We start from the raw sequence: 21,781 nt of genomic DNA on the forward strand, positions 1-21,781 counted from the left end.
TGTTTGTCTTAGCATCGGTAACGAAATAAAACGTATGATATATTTAAGAAGAAATAAAGAAATAACTGTGTGAGTTGATATTCACGAACTATCTGTTTGTATTCGCATTAACAAAGGAAAGAGTATACGTCTCTCAGCAAATGAAAAAAACGTAGTTAAAGAAAGAAATAAAAACATGGCCAAATGAATATGTAAGTTGATAAGGTAAATGAATGACTCAATGGGTAAAAGAAAACGGAAAAATAATTGACATACTTTTCTCGGAGATATTAAGATTTTTTATTTTATCTATTCGTTTATTTTTGTTATATCTAAAGTGTTAAGACACTTTTTGGGGCTTTGACTCTGCACCAGCGCCTCGCAGATCTTTTTACATCGTCTGTACTAACAACAATAATCGTTCAGCTGTTGGATCAAACATCCATAACGACCAGATCAACAACGTATCAACAAAGGCTTGTATCAACAAAGGCTTCTATCAACAAAAGCTTGGGTGTACTTCTCAGCTGAACAGATTTGCTTAGTTTTCATAAAGAGATTCGATTTCATTGAGGACATTTATTCAAGTCCGTTTAGGATGTCTCTTGTCGATTTTATTCATATAAAAGGGATCTTCTCCAAAGTTCGGGAATACGCATTTTTTACTTATTTATTTATTTATTTATTTATTTATTTTTGTTGTGATTTATCCATTTATTCTCTCCAAAGGTCAGTTAAATAAGACATATTTTTATAATTATTTCATATATTTATTTTATTATCTTTAGTTCAGGGGAATCTTTTTTTCGGGGACGTAATTTAAGGATTGTATTCAAGTAAAGGCCAAGTGATATGATATATCAAATGAGAAGGGACCCAAGCTTGAAGGTGCCGAGACCCCAAAGGGACCAAAATCACCCGTCTCTTAGGAAAAAATAGTGCAACACCCTATTGAAGAAGAAGAAGAAAAAGAAGAAGGAGGAGGAGGAGGGGGAGGAGGAGGAAAAATGTCAAGAAGAAGAAGAAATAAAGGAGAAGGAGAAGAAGAAGAAAAAGAGGAAGAAAAAGGAGGAGTAGGAGGAGGAAAAAACTTCAAGAAGAATAAGAAATAAAGGAGGAGAAGAAGAAGAAGAAGAAGAAGAAGAAGAAGAAGAAGAAAAAGAAGAAGAAGAAGGAGAGGAAGAAGAAAAAGAAGAAGAAGAAGGAGAGGAAGAAGGAGAAGAACTTGAAGAAGAAGAAGAGGAAATAAAGAAGAAGAAGAAAAAAAAGAAAAAATAAGAAGAAGAAAAAGAAGAGAAAAGAATAAGAATAAGAAGAAACGAAACAAAAAATGGCGACGACGGGTAATAACATATTCCGTCTCTCTTTTGTTCCTCGCGCTGCGTCGGAATGCGACGTAATTTGTTTCAGTCCGTTTTGTCTGTCCGCAGTCGCCGCCTCTATTATCTATTTATCTCACTTAGTTACACGAGTCACAATGAAAAGATATAATACACTTCAAAAAACTTGTGCAAAACCACTATAGTATATATATAAATATATATATGTATATATAATATATATATATATATATATATATATATATATATATATATATATACATATATATATATACATATATATAAATATATATATACATCCCTCTCTCCCTCTCTCTCTCTCTCTCTCTCTCTCTCTCTCTCTCTCTCTCTCTCTCTCTCTCTCTCTCTCTCTCTCTCTCTCTCTCTCTCTCTCAAGCTGATAAAGTTTTCTGGGTACTTATGAGAGTATCAGCCTAGTCTTGAACATCATTAACCTACCCAATTAGTGAGACTTATTTCAAAGGCCACAATAAATGAATAGATAACTAAATGGGTGAATAGATAAGCGAACAGATAAATAGATAGATGCATAGATAAATAGAATTGCTAGTATATGTATGTGTGTATATATATATATATATATATATATATATATATATACATATATATATATAATAGATAAGAAATACATAACCAAATAAATAACTTGCGCAGAACATTTATGTATGTAAACAAATTAAAATAATCGGTGGATAAATAAAATAGATGAATACTTGTAAGCAAGTGAAATTAAAAAAAATATATTGTTTGTACAGAATATTCATAAATGAATCGCGCAGTTCTGATATTTACTAGAAGATACTAACAGATGAGAAGTCCTATATTTGTATAGGAGCACTACAAGGCCATTAAGAATGAATGAATAAATAAATAGATAAAAAAAAAATAAAGGAAAATGAATGGGTCTCACGAACAACAGGTTGAGGAATTCCTGCCTTAACCCATTGAACTCCGATGACAAGATTCTTTGTCATTTGGTCAAATAAAACAAAAAATCATAAAACACCAAAATGTTTGATCAAACACCAGAAAAATATGACGTCAGTCCTCCTCGCTTCGCTCGCGAGCGAAGCGAGGAGGACTGACGTCATATTTTTCTGGTGTTTGATCAAACATTTTGGTGTTTTATGATTTGTTGTTTTATTTGACCAAATGACAAAGAATCTTGTCATCGGAGTTTAATGGGTTAAGTCTTCGCCCTGCCCTGAAAGGAGGCTACACTAAACCATTCAGCGTCTCCTGGCGTTTGTTCATGATTGCCACCCGCCCCTACGTCACGATGACGTCCCCAAAGCCAAATAAAATCGTTCGGCGCCAATGAAAATACGAAATAGATCGAGATTGACCACCATTAATCCGGCGACATATTTATTTCAATATACCAAATTTCATTTCATCTCGTTTCACTTTTATTTGACTTTGTTTTATTCTATTTTATTTTTGTCTAATCACAAACGATTCTATTTATCTCAGGGCTAGACTCAAGGCAAAATGGAGGTCACATCTTGTATCACAAAAAAAAAAAAAAAAAAAGTGTCGCCTTATTGAAGGGATGAAACACGGGGGCCCTTAGAGCGCAGGGCTCTCGTTGGCGACCTGGGGGGCCCTTATCAGGCGGGGCCCTAGTGATGACGCTGTCGTTTCTTTATAAAGGCAGGGGGCCCCGTTTCTCTCGAGATATAGGGTTCGAATCCTAGTGAACCTTTACGAAACTTTGAATCCTGGTTTCACTGAATCGTATCGAATGCTTAAGAGCCTTTGAAATTTTGTTTCATATCCATGTATGATGGTGGTTTTTATTTTTTATTAATGTAATCTTCTCCAAGAGAATAGAATTTGTTTAGTACAAGTATCAGAACCCCATGGATATGATTGTATTGTTTTTATTGTTGTTGTTTTTGTTGTTATTATTATTGTTATTATGATTGTTGATGTTGTTATACTGTCGTTACTGTCTTTATCATTATTTTCATTATCATCATCGCACTTACCCCCACCATGATGATGATGATCGTCGTCGTCGTCGTCGTCGTCATCGTCATCATCGTCGTCATCATCATCATCATTCATCATCATCATCATCATCATCATCATCATCATCATCATCCTCATCACCACAACCAACACAAGCACCACCACCGCCTTGTTGCTACGGACCTCGTTATTGACCAAAGAGCCTGTGGTGGATGTCCCGTTCTTATTCCTCCGCCTTCCATTGTGGAGACGCTGACCGTCCAACAACGCTGAGTTCGGGGGTCTTCGAAGTACGCCACCCAGCTGAAGAAGTTCTTCGTGCGAGAGCCAGCCCCAGGTGCCCAGGGCTTCAGGTGTTTAGGAGGTCAGAGGTTGTCATTCGGACGAAAAAATAAATGACATTAGCCAGAACGAAGGTGATGAGGTTTCCCGTTTTAACACAAGGATAAGGATTAGTTTCCAGTCGTAAGATAATGATGAGTGACTCTGGTCCGTAGGGGTGACATTAAAGTCCCCTAGGGTATTGACTGTGTATAATCTATGGAGTCAGTATCCCGTACGTGGTTAAGTTAGGTTAGGTTAGGTTAGGTTAGGTTAGGTTAGGTTATGCCATTCGACTCTGATATCTCCACGAGCCAAATCCTCACCAGAACACAAACATTTACCTTCCCCGGTCGTGTTCAGACAGTGTTCATGACACGTGTTCAGGACAGATGAACAAACACGTGTGACACTTCCCCCGTGACGTGTTCACTTGGTAACAACGTGAGACGAGGAGCTCGGCAAGGCCATGCACGACCTTGAGCACGACTTTAAGCCGAGCTGTTGACCTTTGGTGCTTATCGCCACTTCGTAGGTCGTCTTAAATATCGCAGTCCTTCGTGGGGACACCCGGCTCCATGGACCCTCACCGGATCTAAACTGTGCGAAGGAGGGAGGAAGGGGGAGGAGGGGGATTGGGGAAGGGGGAGGGAGGAAGGGGGAGGAGGGGGAATGGGGGAAGGGGTGAGAGGAAAAGGGGTAAGGAGGGACGAATGGGGAAGGGGGTGAGAGGAAAAGGTGGGAGGAGGGAGGAAATGTAGGAGGAGCAGGGGAAAAAGAGAGGAGGACGAAGGAAGGGGGAGGATAGGGGGAAAGGGGGGAGTGGGCAGAGGAGGTATCATATCCAAGATTATGTCATCTTGCGCAGCTGTCAAGTAGAAGTTAACGTTGGAATTTACAGCCTTAACGTTGTAATGTTGTCCTTAACGTTGTGGGGTTTTTGTCCTAACGTTGGGGGGATTTTTGTCCTAACGTGTGTTTTTGTCCTAACGTTGTGGGGATTTGCCCTAACGTTGTGGGATTTTGCCCTAACGTTGTGGGTTCGTATTGCAGGAAAACCTTGATGACGTTGTTTTGTTGTTGATTGTTCAATTAACATGGCAAATGTTCAGTATGGGTTAGTCATTTCATTAACCGTTGGAATAACAGGTTTGATGAATTGTCCGTATTAACCCTGTGTACTGTATTTCATTTTAATTAATTTGATTTATTTTCCGTCGCATGCGCAGAGCGAGGTGTCTAGGCGTGGGAGAGGGACAGCCTCACCCCTCTCACTCCTTCCTCCTTAAACCACGTGGAAACTGCGTCTCACTGAAACTGAATAAAATCGCCTGGCGACAGCCGAATTAAACACAGAAGGTGACGCCAATGTCGACTCGCCTGCATATCCTCGTACTATACATGCGCTGATTCCGTGTTCCCCTTACATAACAGAAATTAATTACCCCAGCTATTTTTTTTTTCATTTGAACCTTTTCATACCGGGAAGGGGGGGAGGGAAGAGGGGGATAAGGGGGATGGGGGAAAGGGGGGTACCTCTTCTCCCCTCCCCCTCCACCCCCCACACACTGTGTACGGTCTTCCATTCGTCACTTTTCTTCGCCTCTTTGTCCTCTTGTGCGCGCTCGTGTGCGTATTGATCTCCCACGGCCACCACCTCTCTGTCCCCCCGCCCCCTCACCTCCCCCACCCCCACTTGCCTCGAAAAACCAAGTTGCAGATCCCTCCTGCATGTCCTCCCGAAGTCGACTTCGGTGTTCCTAGGTTCTTCCGTTCTCCCGAAGTCGACTTGAGTATTCCTTCGTCCTTCTCTCCTCCGCGAAGTACGAGTAGTGACTTCGAAAACTTCCGTCGAGGGTCATGTTCCTCTCGTCGGGGGGAGAGCGAGTTCCCCCGACAATTGGTGTTCCTTCTCGAGTTGTTCAGAGACGAGGTCGAAGGGGTGGGTGACGCTGCCAGCCATGCATACTTGGGTCATGTGATTTGCCAGCGTCGTCGGCAGTGCTTCGATGTCATCTTGTAAACAGATCATGACTTAGCTGATGCTGAATTATTATCACTCTTAGATGTATGTGTGTGTGTGTGTGTGTGTGTGTGTGTGTGTGTGTGTGTGTGTGTGTTTGTGTGTGTATATATGAATATATATATACATATTTATTTATATATATATATATATATATATATATATATATATACATATATATATATATATATATGCGGAAAAACCACCAAGGAAAAAGATAAACTGATGACCAAGCGCTTTCGTCTATTCAGACGTCTGAATAGACGAAAGCGCTTGGTCATCAGTTTATCTTTTTCCTTGGTGGTTTTCCCGCATATTTAGAATCACGAGTTTATGTGATTTCTCATGCATATACATATATATATATATATATATATATATATATATATACATATTATATGTATATATGATACACACACACACACATATATATGTATATATATATATATATATATGTGTGTGTGTGTGTGTGTGTGTGTGTGTGTGTGTGTGTGTGTGTGTGCGCGCGCGTGAGAACCATGTTGTTAGCAATAGATACATCTCGTTATACATTACAAATTACAATATATTAATTACCGGGTGATACATCTTACCACGAGACATATAAAAACAACCTTCCTCGCGGCCCAATAGACATGAAATAACCTCCCTGTTTATGTGATGACCCGAAAAAATACTCAGGTTTTCCTCGGCTGAATAAAATCGCTTGGCGGCAGACAGGATAAAGTTCTAAGTCACCATTAGTTGCATAACCATCTACTCTTTTTCCCGAATGCATTTGGTCTCGTTACAGACCAGCTGGTCTCCTTTTCACCCTTCGCCCCCTTATTCGACTTAATCTACATTTTGTTGCTTCATAAAACGAGTTTCATGTTTCAATTCAAAAGAGAAGAAATAGTTCACTTAACGTTGACTACCGAGCTCTGCATCTTATCAGCTTTCAAATTGGCCATCAAAAGTATTATACGACGTTCTTAATGGAGGCACCAAGTTCCAAGGAGTGCCAGAAAGTGCCAGACCAGAATCCGATACCCTGAAGCGAATGAAATCGCTCGTAGTTAACCCGAAGAATATGTATAAAGGAGTTCCTTGAGAGAACCGGCAGCCCTGTCAGTGTAATGTGTTATCCTAAAGGTGGCGGCACACTAGGCATGCTACTTGCTTTTGCTACTTTGAGTAGAAACTACTTCGGTTACAATAGTCTCCATTTCCGTAAGAACATCTCCACAATGTGCTTAACATTCATAGAAGTTTAGCTTCTCTTAGTTCGTCATTCAGCTTCTTATATGACGCAAGAGCAATTTGGCATTTGGAAATTTGAAAAACAAAAGATCGTAACCGAAGCAATTTCTACTCAAACGAAGTAGCAAAAGTAAGTAGCATACTAACGAGAAATCCCTAGCGTGCCACCACCTTAAGCTGAATGAAATTATCTGTCGTAGCCCGAATCGCAGCGGAGGGGCTAGTCGAGATAAGCCTGTCAATGACTCAATGACCTTTTCCCTCATATATCCTTTACTTATGCGACGCTATTGATGACTAACCCAGAGGTCATTTTAACATTTAACAACGCCATTAGGTATATTCGCTAACGGCTGCTCGTTAACGACCTGGAGACCCGCTTGGAACCTACTGGGGACCCCTGTGGACACCAGGACCCCAGATGGGAATACCGCTGTTGACTATCGGGAGGTGGGTACAAGGTGAATAAAATCGCCTGGCGACAGCCGCAACGATGTTGAATATTTTTGATACTCGGATTAGACGTGAAGATTTTGCCCGTAGTTAAGCGTCTCGTGGTGGGTTGCCTCTTAATATGCGAGGGGTGGGGTGAGAAAGATCCTCACATGTTGTTACTGGTGTGCAACAAACAACGACAGCCAAACCCCACTTCTTATGAATTACTGTTGTTCGTCGCCTTTTTATCACCCTGTACGTGTGAGACGGGTCGTTAATAATCATTCATGTGAGTGATGGTGACAACACCATTATCATCCTCACCATTACTGTCACCACCGTCTTCATCACTATCACCAACACCACAGACACAATCAACGTTACACCCACGTCACAGCAATTACAATCACACCCGACAGACAAAAAAAAACATACCCTCTCTTACCATACGGTACTTGGTTTTTCATACTGAAAAAATATATATTTTGTCTAAATATTACAATCTTTCTTCCAGACCCTGGTGGAGCTGTCCCTCGCGACGCCCCTCCATGACCATTCCGTGTGCCAGGTGCCCCTCGAACTCGCCTCCTCCATCCTGACACAGGTAAGGGTCCTCCTCCCTCACGATCTTCATCTTCCTAATTCTCTTCCAGACGTCTTCCCTACTCCCCTCTATACCTCCATGGCTTAAGGTTATATCCATTATATCATCGTTCAGTGTCATATATATAAGGTACCATCGTTCAGCGTCATATATATAAGGTACCATCGTTCAGCGTCATATATATAAGGTACAACCACAGAAATCCGGCAAGCCCTCAGGGCTGAACCTTCTGACAGAGACAAAGGGGTTGACAGGTTTTGAAAATGAACATCAGGGAGATGATTCTATCTGCCGTCTCTCTTGCAGGACTATCAGACAAGCACCCGTCATAGGTCTCGATACATTTATCTATAATGTGATGTTTTGTTAAATGCAGCAATTGAAAATAATTTCGTTTTCTTTTAGACTTGATATGCATGGTTCCAAAATTTGAATATCTCATTGTCTTTCAAAATTATTGGAAACAACATATTTTCAGGGTACGAAATGTTGCCAAATTCTGCATAAGTAAGTATTGTTAGCTCAAATACGATTGCTATTGTGTCATTTGTTTATTCAACGCAAGACCTGGGTGTTTGTTGGAGTTATATGCAGCACCATGTGACCAGCAGGGAGAGCCCGTTGTAGATATGGCTTGCGTTACAATATCGACAATACCCGGCAGCCATCACGACACAGCCCAATATCAAAGAACGGTTTTACGACAGTATCATGATAAACGAGTTTCTTATATATGAAAGGCAACGAAACCATTAGACATATGAAATTGCTAAAGGTCCTGATAACATTGCAAGACCATTAAATTTTCGTTGAAATAACAAAGTGCGACATGACGTCACAACGCGTCTGCAACACCGCCGCGTCGTCGCGATTCGAATTCAAAACAAGTTTTAATAAATGGCGCTGGGGGACTTGCATTTCGTAATGTTGCCGCCGGCCTGTTATTGCAATATGCAATATTAAGACATTACAAACCGTCTTCCTTGATGTATGTTTTAACTCCCTGGCGCCATGGAAGTTATTCATCATTGGCAACTCTTAGCCGAGCTAAATAAAGGAAGAAGGAGCGGGAGCAATACAAGAAAACGAAAAACTTATTGCATTCTCATAACACTTGCGAGGTTTTGTTCTCATCAGTCAATAATATAAAAATATAGATAAATAACGTGCATGCCAAAACCGCAGTTGAGAATGAGAAAACCACAAAACTATTACTAACCTCATAAAATAGTATACAGAGTCAGCACACAGTAAAATTGTCAGTTCAACCATTCGTACACTTTTTTATGGACAAGTTTCGTCCGTTGAGTCCTATAAATAGACACAGGAACGTTGTGTGACGTTTATATCACGTCATTTCCTTCAGGGAAAAATGAAGCAATGACGCTTTAATGATAATTCGAAAATAGAATTAAATAAACAATTAAATTTGTGCGTGAGTTTGTGGTCGCACCTATTTATATTTTAACTTTATTATTCATTTCCAGGGTGAAAACCGTCTCAGCCGGCAGATGAGCGAAGAGATCATCGTAACTCTGGCTCCACTGTTGGAGAACAACCAGCCTTCACAGGAGATCTGCAATTTCTTCAGCCGCCACTGCACGGACAACCCGCGGTCTTGCCTCGTCCTTGACATGTTTACGCCCGTGGTCACGAGGATACTCAAGCATAATGTGGTAACGCCAGTCTTTACACGTCTTGTTTTGTGGGCCTTAGCTCTCGGGGGCAAAGTCGTTGTCGTTGGTTGATCATAATCATAACAATAAAATGAATGAATGGATATACACTGAAATAGATTAATAGGTAAATGAAAATAGAATAAATAAATGTATATATAGATAGCTGAAATACATATGAACAGATAATTAAGTGAATAGAAAGATTGGCGATATGACGTCATAGAACGCTGAGCAAGATGCCAGTTCGCCTCGAGACATGTTAGCTAAAATAGACCCATAATTCGGCATGATAGTCGAGAGATAGGTAATTTCTTACGGGGTTCTTTTATCAAATTACTCAAATTGACGTGATTCGAGAAACTGTATTCAAGGTAGATTACATTTATTGCTATTTGGACTTTACCCAGAAAATAAATGGGATTTCATTCCCCAAAAGGAGAGTATAGAATTTCCTTTTAAAGGGTTTGCATCTTGGGCGTTGGCACTTATGATAAAGGATAATAGTAATAATAGTAGCTATTATAATCATTATTATTGTAATTCTTGGAGTAATTTTCTCTTTAATACAATTTTTGTTAAACTGGATAGCCGCTGACGTTCTGTATAATGATCGCTCAAAATTGCGGAAGACTTTTTTTTTTATTCCTCATTGTTCAACGTGAATAAGAAATTTCCAATATTCATCTGGGTACCAGTATCCGCAAATTTCGAGGTACATTCCCTCTTTTTCAGCTGGTCGGAAATAGTAAATATTCTAATAATCTAAGTTTTTATGTTCATAAACTGAATGACCTCACCGAGTGTTCTTGTTTTTTTAAGACTAATTTTTTTGTTTAATACAGCTTCTGCTAGTCTGCGTTGATCATTTGTTCGGTAAATGATGGATGTATGATATCTCAAATCTGCTGCTTGTGGTCTTTTGCCTTGTGCTGTGTATTGAGCAACAATTCCACCGTTGTAACTGTAGTGATAGTCTTCTTCTTGAGAAATTCTGGTGAATCTAATGTAAATATTTTGAAGGGGTGCACAATTCCCTGTCTGACATGTGTGTTTATACACTACATTGTCTTCACTCTCTTCTCTGGTAATACCTGTGTTCTTCCTCATAATGAGTAACGCGGTTTTATTTGGTTTGTAAAAGCAGACTAAGTTTATCTTAATATTGTGTGTCGGGGTAACTCTGTTATTAAATATTCTGTGAATAGCCTTTTTCTCCTCTGCTATGTTCATTGTAAAACATTTTATAAAAAGATGTTGATAATTTCAAGTTAGTCATTTTGTTTTGACGAACCTTCAAGGAATCTTTCCATTATACGGTGAATATCATGTTCTATAATTGCATCAGAAAACCCAATTTTTGGTTAAGAGTTACCTGGTGCGTTCAAGTTCATTATGTCTTGTCAGGTGCTGCAGTGTATAATGGCTCTTTTGGCAAAGGCAACAACACTTTTTAGTAATTACTGTTCCATTCGCCCCTGGCGTTCATAAGTCCCGTTATTAGTGGCCTTTGTGAATACGAAAGTCTTATTTTTTCTGGTGTTTATGTCAACGAGGACGTCTAGGAAAGGGAGTTTTCCATCTGTGCTAGATTCCGTAGTAAAATGTAAGACGGAGTTCTCTGTAAACTTCTGGACTCGGCGAGGTCATTCATCTCATGAACATAAAACTCAGATTATTATCACATTTGTTTTTGGCTACCTCCCTTGTAAAGGGGAAAAAAGCCTTGGTATATGTATGTATGTACTACAGTATTCCCACCCAAATGAAGAAGAGGTAAGATACTGGTATCCAGATAAATATTGGAAACTTCTGTTCCACATTGAACAATGAGAAAAAAAAAAGTCTTCTGCAATTTTAAGCGATCCGCTACACAGATCGTCAGTTGCTATCCAATTTAGCAAAAATATTATAATAGTTATTGCTATTCTTAATTTTATTATTATCATTATTATCATAATGATAAAAACTGCCTCAAGTTTCACTGATTAAATATTGGACTTTCTGTGCTTTTGGTTTGAAATAGCACGAGGGAACAGTCGTCATTTGTCAATTCTTCTTAAGTAAAAAGAGTTGAGGATATATAGTCGAGGTTGATAGAGATCTTGGGCACAGTCCAGTGAACGAGTGTCAGCCCATCGGGGCTGCACCTCCAGAGAGCGCTGAGATTATTGAAAGGTTCTGAAGACGGGAGCCAGGGAGATGATTCTCTCTGACGCCCGTCTAGCAGGACCGTCATTTGCAGAGCCCCTTGTTCCTTCTGAACAGGAAATGAATTAATCAGATAATCTTAATTAATTTCTTGTAGTTCATTTTATAGACAAACTTGATTTTTTATTAAATTTGCAGGGGATTGGTCTTGTATGAAAGACCAATGACAACGGATTGATTGATCGATTGACTGGTATTTATTTATGTACTTTCTACCCGGCAGGATTTCGGCAAATACCCTCACGTGAGACGCTTCGTCCAGGACTACATCCAGGCTTTGAACACGCAGAACGATGGTCTCCGTGTTGTGCAGCAGTTCATTCACAACATGCACGGGCCTACCAGCTCGTGCCCCCATCTCCGTGTGTTGCCCAATGTCGTCGCTGTCTGCACCGCTGCCGTATGCAACCTCACCGAACTCCACAAATCAAGCGAGCGCCTCAACAACACCAACATTGATGAGCTGTCTCAGCACCTCAACTGCTACCTCAGCATTCTTGCTGTCATGTGAGTGTTTATTTCTATTTTTTATATGCTGAATTGTAAAATCACAAGGAAGTTTTTATGTCGTTCTGTTGTGAAAGACCGTTTCGTGGTGTTGATGTTATGTTTGTGCCGTAGCTGTGAATATGAGGACTGGCGACCCGGATTGGCTCAGCTTCTTCAACCCATCCCCTTCCCTGACCAGGCACTGGCTGATGAGAACTTTATTAGGTATGTCAAAAAAAATCCTAAATCGCCTTATTCTCCTTTTCATTTTTCCCTTTTTACTGTGAGTGAGGAGGGAACAGTCAACCAAACCGTAAATTACTTATATCGTTCTGCCACTCAAACCAAAATGTGTCTTTCCATTCAATTTAGCAGTTAATGCTAAACTGTGATTTCCTTCCAGGCAAATCACTGCTGTAGTCGAACGAATCGGAACAGATCCTCGCTGTGATGTGCATCAGATGGTCCTGGGAACGCGGGAAGACAAGGAAGGCTGGCTACAGATACTTTGCCCTTCGTCTCTCGCCTGTGTAGATGAAGGCACTGCATGGGCTAATATGGTGAGAAAATTATCTTTATTTATTTTATTATTATTATTATTATTACTACTACTATTATTAATATTTTAAAGTGTTCAGGAGACAAGGGTAATACTTTACAATAGATCTATCAATCCGTTGCCCTTGGTCTCTCCTGAAAAAGATCTGCGCCATTTCGTACGCAATAACACAACAAAATCTATTTTCAAGTATGTCACCGGGATGGACGAATTAACTAGAAAAATCAGATGAACTAAAAAAATACAAGCATGGTAGGGGTAAGAAGATATAAAGTGTATAAATGCAATGAAAATAATATGAAAGAAAATACTTGCTAAGCCTGATTAAGAAAGATGAAGGAGACACAAATCACACCGTAAAAGCAAAAGTGTTGAAAAGGATTGTGCCAAAGAAGGCTGGGAAAGGAAAGGAGCATTAGGGGAAGTTCCGAACATAAATGACAACGGAGAAGCTGGGAAATTCCTTGTAACTGAGGAGGAGATAAATGTAAACATTTGGGGGACACGAAAGTCAGGTAGGATTTGTAGAGCAAGAGTACCCGCGTTGTTATTTTTAAGTTCGGGGACCAGAAGGTACCCACGAGCTTAAGAACACCTGCCCTCGCTGGAGAACGACCAGTCTTCCAAGCTGTCTCCATAGGAAGGATAACATTCCACCCACCGACGCAGTTCGTAGGGATTTTGTAGCCAACAGAAGCACCGCACTGTGTCAAAGCAGTCGCACAGGTAGTGAAGTAGGTCAGTGCCTGTAGCGTGATTCATCCTTCCAGGATGTGGTGTGACAAGATGAAGAGCAAGGGAAATCCATTTTGGATAGATTAGCTTAGGTGAAGTATTGAGTCTATAAAAAAAAAATAGAGAGAGAAACGAAAAATGGGCGCTGTCGCTGTTTTAGGCACGCCCATACATAGAGGTAGATATGATTTATGCTGGAGTGGGCTGCTCTGTAAAAGGAATGTCAATGGGAAAGGAGGCTGCACTTCATTTTGATGAGAGGGAGGAGGAGAGATTTTTAACGTCCTTTGGAAAAGTGGCTGAAGCGGTGGCACGGGAGGTGGAGGGGGGGGGGGGGCTTCTGGTCGCGGACAGGGCAGGTCGGGGAGGCCACAACGACCGGGTGAGGACTCATGAACCTTGGTTACGAGGACGTCCAAAGCTCCGAGGCAAGCTGGAGTCACCGACGGGTAGTGACTGCCTGTTGTGGTATCTTGTGTTAAATCTTTGTAATAAGGGATTAGCTTGGTATAGACCACCCGTTTTCAGAGGGTTGGTGTTTGTGAGAGGCGAAAAAGAACAGTCTTTAAGGGGAGAAATAGCTGTGTTAAAAGAGGCTGTTGCCAACGAGCGCGTTGAGTGGTCGCGGCTCAAAAGGCATAAGAAGGAAGTGGGGGTGGAGGTGGCGTTGATCTGATTTACCAACAAAGCGGGGAAGTTGGAGGCTCGTCGGTAGAAATTGCCAAGACTTTTTTTTCTCTCTCTTTTTAGCTAGTGAGAGGTATACAGAAACGAGATCAATATTAAGGGACAGTTGGAAAGGAAGTGATTTTTTAATAGAAGAAAAATATGTGTACATTTTAGATTATTTACATGGTGTGCGTGTTTATTTGCTGTGAGGAGTGTATAGATTTCACTTCTCACGTGTAATATATGTCCATTTTTTCTCTTATTTTACTTATTTTTTAAATCTCAGCACAGGGAGATGATTTAGGTACTGATTTTTAATTTCTAGGAAGATTGAGGTGGGAAGCAGGTAAGATCTGAGGTTTGGAAGACAGCTATGTAACCACTATTACTATACCACCATCGCTGTTTATGTATTGTTATTATTATTTCATTTTTATTTATTTACTTATTTTTGAGGGTGAAAGCGTTTGTTGGTTGCGGCCAGCCTTTTGTTCTAGAATGTCTCTCACTGGGAAGCATATGTCTTTCACGTACGTGTTCTTCACGTAGCGAGCGAGCGGGCTCCCTCTTACACCAATGAAACAGGATATTGACCAATTAGCGGCGACAAGCCGGCCGCTAGTTGAGGGAAAACCGGCAAAGGTCTAGTTGATCCTACGACCTCAGCTCGTGCCGACTGGCCGGTTGACCTCGCTGGAAGTCAGGAGTCGCCAGAAGACGACAACAGCTACGTGACGTGATATAACAAAAGGGGCCAGCTTTGTGGGTCAGACCCCGGGCTAGTTTCGCAAGCCAGGTCCTACAGGGGAAACTAAACGATGCAATGGGGCGGGAGCCGTAGTACTGAAACACGAGCCAGGTCCAAGAGACAGCTATGTGGGTTAACATGGTCTTGAATCATGTGCTGGACTTGTGATCGATAGGTATTATCTTCCCATATAAGAGCTCAGAGCTTATATATTGCCCAACCTATGGACAGTGCTAACCTTACGTACGCGCGAGCACACACTCATACACGCCATTCCCTTGCTTAATGGGGATAGTAACAGGTTGTATCAGCCAAAGTTTTTCAAGCTATCAGCATGACTCGAAATTGGGACCTGAAGCACAAACCACTGCACCAGCAAGCTGTGTCTACGAAGATGAATGTTAAACATGTTATGCTTTCCTAACAAATTGATGCACATAAGATTTATTGATTTATTTTTGTTTTTCTTTTTAGCTGGAAGTGCTCATCAACTGTTGTTGCAAAAGAAAAAAATTCCTGAGGTTGCTGAGCAAATCACTGGGAGCATGCATGCTCCTAGCACTCAGGGGCAATACCACTGCACAAGATGTAGGCCATTTTCCCATACTTTGTAGTTATAGAAAATATATATTTCTATAAACTGAAGTTTTGTGTATATTTTTGGAAACATTAAATAGCTAAACAAAGTTTACTGATTTCTAAACAGAAATGTAGTTACCAAAGTTTACTGAATAACAAGAAAGAAGTTTGATAATTTCTTCAAATGTTTTATGAGTTGGCTTTATCTGACTAACAGTCTCTTTCCTTTGTGACACAATGCAGGTGCTCTGTCTCATGCTGGAATGGAAGCAGGTTGATGGAGCAGATCAGAGCCTACAGGTGGTCACCACATTACAGTCAACACCAACAGGCAAGAAACGCTACCAAGCACTTTGTGAGAGGCAGATGCACCTCAGGGAACTGGTAAGGAAATCATACTGTTAATACAAGTCTTGCATAGGATCATTGCCACTGCTGTAGGGCTGTGCATTTCTATTCAGTGAAATATGAAGCAACAATTGATTGACTGATTTATATTGTACAAGTTTTAAGTAATGGGTCTTGTCCAACAGCAACAAAAGGGTGGTCCAAGAAAGCTGACATTACCAAGCTGTAGCACAGACACAGATGTTATCCGGCTATTGTCCTCTGGGTCCTTTGGCAACCTAGAGTTCCTCTGCCTTGCATTTACCCGTGTGACAAGTGCTTGTGCCGAGCAGCTCATCAAGCTGCCCACCCTGCGCTACCTCAACCTTTGGGCAACTCAGGTCTGTAAAGTTTTCTCTTTCCATCTTTACAAAGTAAACAGAGCATGCTGAAATAGAGATACTCATAAATCATCTCTATATATGTATATAACAAGGGCTTTTTTTCCCTTACCAGGGAGGTACCCAAATTCAAAAGGCATACAACCATCCCCATCCATATCATCCTCACCCATTCCACTCTCATCCAACACCCTTTCATCTCTCTCATCTCAGCTTCTCATGGGTGACGGGTCATCCCTGTATCCTACCTACTGCCCTTGGTCAAAAGCAATGCAGCAAAACACAGCAAATCCACAGCAAGGCTGTTTCATTTAATTGGCAAACCCCCTCTCTGTCCCCTCATGCAGAAAAAGAGAAAACGGGGAGAATTATCTTTAGCTTTTGGTTGTATATCATAAAAAGCATCATCTACATGTAGACCAAATTGTAACAATAAATTAATCTTTGCTTATTGTTTACAGTTTGGTGATGTCGGCCTACAACTGATATCAGAGCACCTGCACAAGCTACAGGTGCTTAATCTGTGTGAAACACCAGTTACTGACAAGGGTCTTGGATCATTGTCTTGTAAGTATTGTTACCAATCTTAAATACCATTTTACATGTATAGTATCTTCTTCACAAACTCAAGAAATGTCATTACAAATAAAAGGATGAGAAGAAGCATTTCTGAATGAAGTTAAACTTCTTAATACACCTATAATAAAGTAATATAAAAGATAGAGAACAAATAATAATTGAAAAAAGTAGGAACCTGATTTCAACGTAGCACAGAGCAAGAGATGAGATCAAAGGTGAAGAATAAAGAGTGAAATAGTTTAACTAAGAGCTTAGAAGGTGATGTAGATATTTATTTGTAAATTTGGTAAATGAAGAAAATATGAAATGGCAAAAACATGGCCCCTTAGTATCTGTCTATATACCAAGGGATTCTTCCTCCCTTATAAGGGAGGTAGCCAGTCAAGACACACACCCTCTCCCGATCATTCCACTCTCATCCACCACCCATTGTTTCCCTCTCATATTAGCTCCTTGAGAGGGAAACAAAGGCCCCTTGCATTGACTTTAAAATAATAGCATGGATGGTTGTTCCAAATCTGTCTCTGTGAATATGATTATTATACAGCCCATTTACAAGCTCTTGTGCATAATCTATTTTTCTTCATGTCTATATAAATCACAATGCTTTATTCCATAAATGATTTGCAGCTCTCAAGAACCTACGGAAGCTAAATCTGAATAGCACAAGTCTGTCAGCACAGACCTTTGAAGAGCTCAAGGAATGCCTGCCCGCCCTGCATGAATGTGACGTCCGCTATACTGATGCCTGGTGACCTTCGCCTTACACTACTGCCAATGGTGGTAGTCAAACTACAAATAAGGAAAGCCGTAATACCCAGCAAAGAACAGCTGCAGCTGATGTAAGTGCAGATAGTAGAGGTACAGGTCCTGCCCTCATTCTTACTGCTGCTGCTGTTCCAACAGTTGCTAGTACAGCAGCTCAAGTTCAAGGAACACTCTGGCCAGTGTCAAATGAAAAGGGTTTCAGTGTCTGCAATTACGGAAGGTCAACACTGTGCCAAATAATCTCATGTTTCAGCAGACGATGCAGTGCAAGGCTGCATGAGCCACCACATAGTTTGAACAATTGAACAATAACAAACTTTTCATTTATTGTGGATAGCACTGCAGTATTTATAAAGTGTAATAATTTCTACTGCATAAACATGTGGAAGTTGGGGAAAAATTATGGTTTCAAATAGCTGTGGTGGGAGCCAAAGCAAATGTATGTTTGGCTTAATGTATAGGTACCCAGACTTCATGATGTAAAGGTATTAAGATAATGTATGTGGTTCTTTCTGTAGCATAAACTTCATTATTCCAGTCAGTGTTTTAGGTTTATCACACATACTGAATGTTCAAATATCATTGTACTGCATTTTGAAAATACATTGATTTATTTTTCCGTATAATGTCAATGGTGAAGTAGAACTCTGTATGAAATCTTATAAGAGAATGTGCCTACAATTGATCATATTAATTCTTCATTACATACTTATTTAATCCCATTCCATTTGAGTATTATATACTACAATACTGTCATGTGTTTTCTTAGACACAGGTATTCATGCATCATAGAATAAGTTATGGCAACACCCCTCTAGAATTTTTAGTGAAGACATAATCAGTACCCTAAATCACATTATGGGAAAACTATGTTTTTCAAACTGTATCAAAATAGACTGAAGTCAGCTCGTGTCAATATGCTTTTTACAATTTCTTCAATACAGTAGCAACAAATGTTCCATAATGATATACACATATGATTTCAATTTCAAGAAAAAATAATTCAGTTACATGACTAAAATGGTCTTTTCAAATAAGTTGCCATTTTGAAGGAACCTCTTAAATCTCAAGTATGTTCCACATCAGCTCTTTTGAAGTAATGACATTTTTTTACACCAATATTATGCATGATCTACTTTGTAATTTATATATTGTATCTATAGTTTCTGTGCCATAAGACTAAGTATGAGGGCACATGAGCCAAAAAATAATCACTAAGATCTGGCTTCAAGTATTTATGATACAGGAATAACAACTAGTCCAGAAATTCTACTGGAATGCTGCCAGCACATACGGTAGTTTACAAAATATATGGCTACCTCCCTTATAAGGGGGAAGAAGTCTATGGATTATAGATAGACAGATAGACAAATTATATACAGTGCACATACACATGCATGAATACATACATACACACACATATATACATGCATACATACATACACACAGTATATCTGTACGGGATCACCACTGATTTTCCAGCACCCTTGGTTGTGGAGGTATTCCAGATTAACAATTTTTTTTTACTTAGAGCAGTCATATAATGACGATTCAACAAAAAACCTCTAACCCACTGGTAGTGTATGTCCATCTAGGTTCAGAGATCCATTTTGGCCAAGATGGATGAAAAACAGCTGAGATGAATGAAAACAATCATTCAAGCTCCAGTTGTCTATGGTAATGTTGAAAACCTCTTTCCTTGAAATCCATCATGAATATAAAATATCTAATATGAATAACTATGCTTAATCAAGGAAAAGGAATACTTGTTATGAAGGAAAATCCATTCACATATTGTAATATTACTCAAATTATAAGTTTTGGTCCATGTATGTGAAAATATACTGTACTCGGTATATGATATATTGATATATATCATAATCACTACAGATAAACATATAGGGTATATTCTTTAATAATTATGAAAAGACTAGAAAGTCTTTTGAATACTAGTATGTTTAATAGTGCAAGTGATGTAGTCATATATATTTTACTCCTTCAAAGGTGATATTGTCAATCTGACTGAAATGTGATAAACAGCAGAAACATCCCACCTCATCTAGTTTACAGCTTAGGGTATGCAGAGTACTTGTTTTATGTATTCTTAATTGTGAGAAACTTAACTTATTTTGTTCACATTTACCCCAAGTTATGGCTTATAAGATTCTACAAGTCCAAGGTGCTTTAAAAATGCAAGACATCTTGGCGTCTCTTAGAAGCCATAGCTGGTGATAAATGGTTTCACATCAGACCAAGATTTTAACAATCAAGAATGACATCCAGCAAGTGCAGTGCAAACAGTATGTACTTGAACTCAAGATAGATGCAGTACCTTCTATGTCTGACCAGTAAACTAATTCAGTGGTCATGGGCATTTCTAGTACTCTGTTGTAATAAATTACGTCTGGGTGAAAAGAGGTGCCGGAACATCACTGGTGTACCTTTGTGTGTGTGTGTGTGTGTGTGTGTGCATGTGTGTTTGTGTGTGTGTGTGTTGAGGGCAATGGATTAATGGATTGATTGCCTATCTATGTATATATGTATATGTGTGTATGTATGTATATGTGTGTATGTATGTATATGTGTATGTATATATATGTATATATATATATATGCATATGTGTATACTGTATATAAGTGTGTGTACAAAAATGACATGCATGTATTCATATTGAACTGTTTGTGCACATACACATCCACATGACTTCAATATGTTCAGAAATGAATATAATTGTATAGGCACATGTGTGCATATCCATCCAGTGAAGCATGATTTGGTGATCAAACCACAATATAAATGACTATAACATCTGTTGCACAACGGGTAGTGAATGATACATAGGTACTGTTCCAAGTGTATTGTCATTATGACAATGATTTTAGTCAAACTTATTTAATTTTACCTACTGCCGCAGTGTTTAGGATATAGAGTTTTAATTTAAGTTGACACAGAGCCTTTACATATGGCTAGGTAATACCAGTGACATCTTCAATAATGTAAAGGAAGGTTTGGCCATATGTGCCCATGAACACATTTAGACAGACAAGAAACCTTTATTGGTAGTCATTTGATTTGATGGTATCATTCAGTACAATATCTGATTTTGGATTCGTGTCTGTATGTGTAATGCTATGGCAGATCAATACAAGAAGATTTCAGAAATCAAACTGAAGCTAATTCATGTTTGGCTTTTTCTTTCAAGTGTTTATCATCTCTACCAAAATATGAGGTTAACATATTTAATCAATTTTGGATATAGATAACATCCAGTCTTCTGTAATTGTAAATAGGATTACTTTTTTGAAAACATAAAATCTACTTCAGTTCCACAAAATGGCAATTGCCCTTAATTGGCTGTGCCAATGTGTGATATGCTAGAAATGCCCTGTGGTTTATTTAGAATTCTGAGTAGAGTAGTTTTTCAGCCCATAATCACAAGACCCAAAGGTTGTCGTGTGGAAGTTACACTCTAAAAAAGATATTTCATTTAGAACATCATTTCACTGAACTGTTTTTTCCAAATCATTGCAAAACACATATATATGATTGTTTTCACAGGAAAATGGAAAACATTAATGGATTATATATAATCTCTTTGGAATTTTGTGTGTTACTTAGAAAGCATTATATCATGTGCTCTAGGGTGACTTCCATATTAAAGTATTCAATTTCAAATTATGATATACATTTGAAAGTGGTATTGGTGCATCCTAGAGGTGAAATAAATGGCTATGTAACCATGATAGTTACACTAGTTATGTTCACCTTGATATGATTTGCAGCATGGAGAAGGAAATGCTAATTGCTTGTCTTGAATGTGATATAGTGGCAGAATGAAACTGATACTCTAAGAGAGTACAGCAATATAACATGGACAAAGTTCGAGTCAGATTGCAAATGTATACATCATTTTGTACAATTCACAACCATAAGGTTTGTATTCCCTGACATAGATGGCAGCAGATGTATAGGGCTGTGTCCAGGAGGGAAGCAATTGTTTATTATTGTGGTTCTGTAGTTAATAGTTAAAAATGGAGATGATGCAGATAAAGTATAAGTGGTGGAGAGTATGTTCATTGGAAGTGATATTAGAATTAGAA

At 39.3% G+C, this 21,781-nt stretch overlaps 1 protein-coding gene across 2 annotated transcripts in view; it reads left to right on the forward strand.

Annotated features, from left to right (window-relative positions):
* The window catches only part of LOC143027134 (C-Maf-inducing protein-like), a 483,663-nt gene extending 465,230 nt beyond the window's left edge, over positions 1 to 18,433 (forward strand). For both annotated transcript variants that reach the window (XM_076188172.1, XM_076188173.1), the window contains 10 exons: positions 7,850 to 7,939; positions 9,427 to 9,615; positions 12,050 to 12,333; positions 12,448 to 12,540; positions 12,719 to 12,875; positions 15,501 to 15,614; positions 15,849 to 15,989; positions 16,139 to 16,333; positions 16,795 to 16,900; positions 17,543 to 18,433. In XM_076188172.1, the coding sequence (XP_076044287.1) occupies positions 7,850 to 7,939; positions 9,427 to 9,615; positions 12,050 to 12,333; positions 12,448 to 12,540; positions 12,719 to 12,875; positions 15,501 to 15,614; positions 15,849 to 15,989; positions 16,139 to 16,333; positions 16,795 to 16,900; positions 17,543 to 17,667 (1,494 nt within the window). In that variant the 3' untranslated portion in view covers positions 17,668 to 18,433. The remainder of the gene's footprint in view (positions 1 to 7,849; positions 7,940 to 9,426; positions 9,616 to 12,049; positions 12,334 to 12,447; positions 12,541 to 12,718; positions 12,876 to 15,500; positions 15,615 to 15,848; positions 15,990 to 16,138; positions 16,334 to 16,794; positions 16,901 to 17,542) is intronic.
* The last annotated feature ends 3,348 nt before the right edge of the window (positions 18,434 to 21,781 follow it).

The sequence above is a fragment of the Oratosquilla oratoria genome, chromosome 7 (assembly GCF_046742065.1).
Source record: "Oratosquilla oratoria isolate Oo_2021 chromosome 7, ASM4674206v1, whole genome shotgun sequence".
In the NCBI taxonomy this organism is placed as follows: Eukaryota; Metazoa; Arthropoda; class Malacostraca; order Stomatopoda; family Squillidae; genus Oratosquilla; species Oratosquilla oratoria.